The 6000-nt window shown below is 51.6% G+C and overlaps 1 protein-coding gene across 1 annotated transcript in view; it reads right to left on the reverse strand.

Annotated features, from left to right (window-relative positions):
* FBN2 (fibrillin 2) overlaps positions 1-5783 on the reverse strand; it is a 1183434-nt gene extending 1177651 nt beyond the window's left edge. Inside the window, exons 1-2 of the mRNA XM_086961117.1 lie at positions 5343-5783; positions 3375-3457 (exon numbers count right to left, since the gene is read on the reverse strand). Of these exons, the coding sequence (XP_086817243.1) occupies positions 3375-3457; positions 5343-5533 (274 nt within the window). The 5' untranslated portion in view covers positions 5534-5783. The remainder of the gene's footprint in view (positions 1-3374; positions 3458-5342) is intronic.
* Positions 5784-6000: the final 217 nt, after the last annotated feature.

The following is a 6000-nucleotide window of genomic DNA, read 5'->3' on the forward strand; positions in this document are numbered from 1 at the left end:
CGCCCCGACCCCACCGCTCCTACCTGTACGGGCCGCATCTAGAGTGGCGGTATGAAAGGTAGATTTAGTGCAAAAACACGGTGTGCACTTCTGGAAGACCAGCTCGTTGCAGATGTATAGTATGCAGTGTGGAAGGATAGAGGGTGTATATTATCACAGTGTACGTTTTAGGAAGACACGGTGTGCTAGCACACTTTGCAGTTTTTGTGTTCTGGAACATTGTGTACCAGTGAGAGGCACTATCGCATAGAAAAAGCCTGGAAGCAGAGTGAGGGTCAGGTGGAAGAGTTAATGGATTAATTACAGCATGCAGTCTTCTTGGAGGATAGGCTGTAAAATGTGACTGCAAAGTGTGTGTGTTTTTGTCTGTGTGTGTGGTGGCACAGTGGGTGGTCTGAATGGTAAACTGGTATGTGCATGTGTGATAGCAAACTGTGAGGTTCAGAAAGACAAGAATTTAATGTGGATGTATCCCTGTGCATGTGTGATGCATAAAGAGTGTCGAACACATCACCTCATCCCTACTAGCAGAACCTCGCCACCATCGGTCTCCAACCCACTAAGCAGGACACACTATCGCCCTTATCTTCTCCATAAGCAACATCTCTGTCTGCCACCCCTCCGAGCTACATTGGACTAACCACCACTGCGTTCACTTCTCCTTCACCAAACCCACCATACACCACTACGCCAACTGCCATTCTCGCAGATGCTCGAACAAAGTCACAGAACACCAGTTCACCAACTCCCTCAGCAAAACCCCACCTCTGACATCCACGTACGAAACGCCTCAGCACGCAACCTCCACCATTGGATCTCCAACTGCGCTGACACACTGGCCCCCCTCAGGAACCCCTCAGGCAAGCAGCCCTGCAAGAAAGCCAGCTGGTTCTCTCCCGCCATCCAAGAATCCAGGGGCACCTGCAGATGGCTCGAGAAAAGATGGAGGAGCAGCCAGATCTTGGCAGACACCGCATCCTTCAAAACCGCCGTCACCACACACCACCACTTCTTCAGAACAACAAAGAAAACAGTCAAACAGGAACGTATCAACGCGAACGCACACAACAGCAAATAACTCTTCACCATGGTCAAAGAATTCACCAAAACCAGCATGGAGACAGCAGACATTCCCCCCTCTTAAGAGCTCTGAGACAGCCTTGTCACCTTCTCCCACTGCAGGATCGAGGAGATCTATGACAGCTTCGCAACCCAAGACCCACCCACCACACCGCAACCTCCGCACCCAATGGCAACAGACCACAGCAGACCCTACCCAACTGGACCACCCTCACCTCTGTCAACACCCTCAGGATCATGAAGAGCATCCACTTCGAATCCCCCTTGGATCTCTGCCCTCACCACATCTTCAACAGAGACGGAACCTCCATCACCCCCAAACTCTTTCACACCATTAACTGTTCCACTGAGACCGCCACCTTTCCCCGAAGACTGGAAACATGAAGAGATCAACCCCCTACTAAAGAAACCATCTGCCAACCCAACGGATCTCAAGGCCTACAGACCCATCTCGCTGCTTCCCTTCCCAGCCAAAGTCATACAGAAGGCCATCAACGCCCGACTCTCTGAGTTCATTGAAATGAAACACATCCTGGACCTCTCGCAGTCGGGCTTCAGATGCAAACACAGTACCGAGACTGCGCTGCTTGCCACCACAGACAACATTTGTGCCCTACTCGACCAAAGCAAAACTGCAGCCCTCATCTTCCTGGACTTCTCGGCTGCCTTCAACACTGTCTCCCATCACACCCTCTGCGCAGTACTCCACGACACCGGCATCCGTGACAAAGCCCTAGAATGGATCCGCTTCTTCCTCACCACCAAACACAGAGAGTCAGGCTTCCACCATTTCACTCAGAACTCACAGAGATCAGCTGTGGAGTGCCCAAGGGTTCTAGCCTGAGCCCCACCCTCTTCAACTTCTACATGGCCCCGCTTGCAGCCATTGTCAGAAGCCACAGACTCAACATCGTCTCCTACGCCGATGACACCCAGCTGATTCTCTCCCTCACAGACGTACACACAGCTGTCAAGAGCAAATTCCACAACGGGATGAAGAAAGTCGCCACCAGGATGAAGGACAGCTGCCTCAAGCTCAACTCAGACAAGACCAAAGTCCTTATTCTGGGCCCCAACCCCTCCACATGGAAGGACTCCTGGTGGCCCGCAGCGGTCGAAGCCCCCCCACACCCACAAACCATGCATGTAACCACGCCATCATTCTGGACTCCTTGCTCTCAATGAACCGCCAGATCAAAACTGTCTCGTCCTCCTGCTTTCACATGTCTACCTGCTTTGTATGATCGTCAAGTTGATCCCCACTGAGTCCAGGAAAACTGTCACACATGCACTCATCAGCAGCAGACTCAACTACAGCAACGCACTCTATGCCAGCACCACCCAAAAAACTCCTAAAGAAACTGCAGAACATCCAGACCTCCTCCACCAGAATCATCGTGAACATAGCTGTAACCACATTAGTGGTCACGTGAGATACCTCCACTGACTCCCGTTCAGCAAAAGAATTACATTCAGGCTCATCCAACACCCCTACAATGCCGGACCTGCTTACCTCAACCACCACCTCGCCTTTTACACTCCCACCAGACATCTACGCTCCGCCCAACTGACCCTTGCCCCCATCCCACAGCTAGAACAAGATCCTTCTCCTACCTCGCTGAGTTGACCTGGAAATCCCTGCCTCTACATCTCGGGCAATCACTGTTTCTGCCTCAATTAAGGAAGGACCTCAAGACCTGGCTCTTCGACGGAACTGCAGAACCTCCATCACCCCCACCCCACCCCCAACCAGTGCCTTGAGACCCTAATGGGTGAGTAGTCGCACTTTACAAGAATGCTGATTGACTGATTGATTGAGTGTGAGGTTCTGAACGGGTGAGTGTGTTAATATGACGTTGAAGAGAGAGGACTCTGAAGGACTGAGTGAGTTTTTTGTGTGGACAGTATAGAGGAAGATTCTGGGGGTCTGCCCGTGAGGTTAAAGGGAATGATTGTGCAGTAGCACACTACTGACTTCGTAAAGATTGTTAGAGAATACGAACTTGGAAGCAGAGCTTCTTCAATCCAGGAAGTGCAAAAACTGACTGCTGATGGTTACGGAATACTCACTTGGTTAGATATGAACATATATGCACTCATACTGGGTGAGAGAGAAATTATTTCAACCTTTGAGCACACCACATCTCACAAACCCATATGTTGCATGGATGTGTTGCCTTGTTTTTGAAAAGGGCAAGAATCACCTCAGACGTGCAAAGTGCTGTTTCTCCTCATCCCCGATATACCTCCCAGTATGAGTGAAAAGGCGATATAAAAGAGGGGCGGGCACTTACGGACAATGCACTGGTTTCCTCCGGGAAGGGTTTTCCATCCTGGACAACAGTACGAGTGGAATCGAGAGCCGCACACATTTGGCCTGTTCGAAATAGAAACAAACATAACATAAACGTGTGAAAGCAAATGCATTTTAAGCACCTCACTTTTTGCTAATATGTATGATTATATCCCAGGTGGTACAGGAAAAAATCTACTAAAAGGAAGCACATACCCACTCCTTCTCTCATACTGTCCAACAATAGGCAGAGCGCGCTCTTTGAAACTTCCAACAATCTTCCACAAACCAATCATGTGAAATGAGAAAAAAGCTTTCTTCTCCTGTGATGACAAGAGGCAAGTTATGTCCAACAATTGACAGACTGCCTGCCCTTTCGGGTCATGGAGTCCGCCATTTCTTCGCGTTGATTTCACCTTGGACAGATACGCTGTGGGAATACACTTTTAAGGTAATGTGTCAAGGAAAAGATCAAACCGTTCACGTAACTTTTACACAAGTATAAAATGTGACGCGAGAGCTATCCCGCTCCGGCGGCTAAATTTAGCTCCAGCTGCAGTCGCCCCAAACTGTTTACTTTAAACACTAAAGCCATTCAGACGGTGTAGATTTATTTCAGATAAGCACAGCTGCATAGTTCACGGAGAGGGTCGGGTGCTGGGGTTTGCTGGGCAGATTCAGGGCAATTCTATAGGAAACGACCACAGGAAAAAGTCACCGAGGAAAGGACTTATAATGGGCGAAGAAGCAGGTAAGGGGTGAGGGTGCGGTGATTCCAGAGTAAGGGCGGAGAGAAAGACAGAGAAAGCACTTTCAGTGGGAGTACAGAAACGAGAGAAGAGGGGAAAGGGGGTAAATGGGTTAGAGGCAATGAACCAAGAGGAGGAAGCAAGGAGATTAATTGAGAGGAAATATGAAACTACCTGGAGAAGCTATGGACATAAATAGGGATGATTTGTGGTGGGAAATGTGCAAAGGATACGAAAGAATGGTTTTATGAGCACGTTCAAATAAGTGTTGCGACAGTTGCCACATTGCATCCCCAAGAGGACACACAGGTAAGGACAGAGATACTGAGGACCAATAAACCACCCAATGCGTGGAAACAGACGGACCAGGGACTTAACGCAGGCCAGTGCAGCCCATGCAGTACAGTCCCCCTCCTCCCACCCGTCGGGGGTCAACCCATTAAGTCCAAGGCATGTGAGTTATGGGAGACAAAATGTCCCCCTCTTCACATTTTGCAAGGGGGGGGCAATCATTTTACACTACGCCACGTCCCGTACTTTGAAAACCGCATAATACGGTTTTCTACCCTCGATGTTGCGTTGTGGTTATATACCCACAATGAAGACGGAAATGATTTCATAGCGCTGACAACAAACAGAATCGTCTCCAGGCGCTTCTTTGAGGATAGAAAGGAGATGTTGCCGATTTCAAGACTAGGGAGCACGCGGTTCCTCATATAATAGATTTACATCTCCATGCAAAGCGCAGCAGGAAATGTCACCCAGTGAGGGGAGGTAGGAGTGAAAGCTAGCTGATGCGGTGAAGAGAGTGCTGCACCAGGTGGGGAGTATTCCAATATATTTCCAAGAGCAAATAGTTCATCCGATTAGCGGGTAAACGAGACGTCGAGGACACAACTGGCATACTGTATGCAAGAGGAATATACACTTTAAAGTGGCCACATTCCACACGGTACGCTTTTAGGGAGTTGTTCACCTGCTCGGGAGGGAAGCCGGAATGTTATCGCGTACCTCTCCTGTCACACTCCAAATCACGTTCACGTGCTGTACTCGACATGAGGGTGGGCCCGCAAACCCCAGTGCCCCAGCCAACTTGTAAGACTTCAAACGGGGCAGGGCTCATGCGCCCCCGTTACTGTTCGGCCAGGATTGTAGTGAGCTCTTGCAGGGGCGGAAAAAACACTCATGCACTGGAAACCCAAGACTGGTCTAATACCTACCCCCTGAGTGCGTCCTGCTGCCCCCTTCTCCGGACCCGGCTGGCGGCGGCTCCCCCATCCTGTGCCTCTAGGACGCTTGACTTTCCATCTCCGGTGTACGGGGGCTGCTGCCCGGTGGCCCCCAGCAGCGCGCACCCCAGCAGCATCAGCAGCCTCCTGGGAGACGAGAGGCCAGGCTCCCGCGGGGGCATGGCTGGAGGAAGGGGAGCAGGCTATCCCTGCCGCTGTGTCCCGAGTGAGCACTATGCACAGCTGGATAGAGAGGGGAATAGAGTACGGGGTCCTCCCTGCACCTGGAGGCTGCAGCCCCCAATCCAGGCTCTGCGCTGTTCGCCGGGAGGTGATGCTCCGTGAATCCGATGCTCACAGCCCGGCACAGATGAGGGCAGATGCAGGAGTCCGGTGGCGAGCAGCGGCCGCTGAGTGCTGTGCGACGCCTGTGAGAGCAAGCAGTGGGAGCAGCGTGCCGGAGCGGGAGAGGGGCAGTGCCAGAGCCGCAGCGGGGTGGACTTAGGAGGCCACTACTGGGGCTCTGGCTGCAGCTCCAGCACACGGGGGCGGGGAAGGGACGATTCACTCAACCTCCTCCCAAACCTCTCTCCCGCCCACACAGGCGCCGCCTCAAGGTGGGCACGGTGGGTGCCCAGTTTGGCAGACG

The sequence above is a fragment of the Lissotriton vulgaris genome, chromosome 3_1 (assembly GCF_964263255.1).
Source record: "Lissotriton vulgaris chromosome 3_1, aLisVul1.2, whole genome shotgun sequence".
Taxonomy (NCBI): domain Eukaryota; kingdom Metazoa; phylum Chordata; class Amphibia; order Caudata; family Salamandridae; genus Lissotriton; species Lissotriton vulgaris.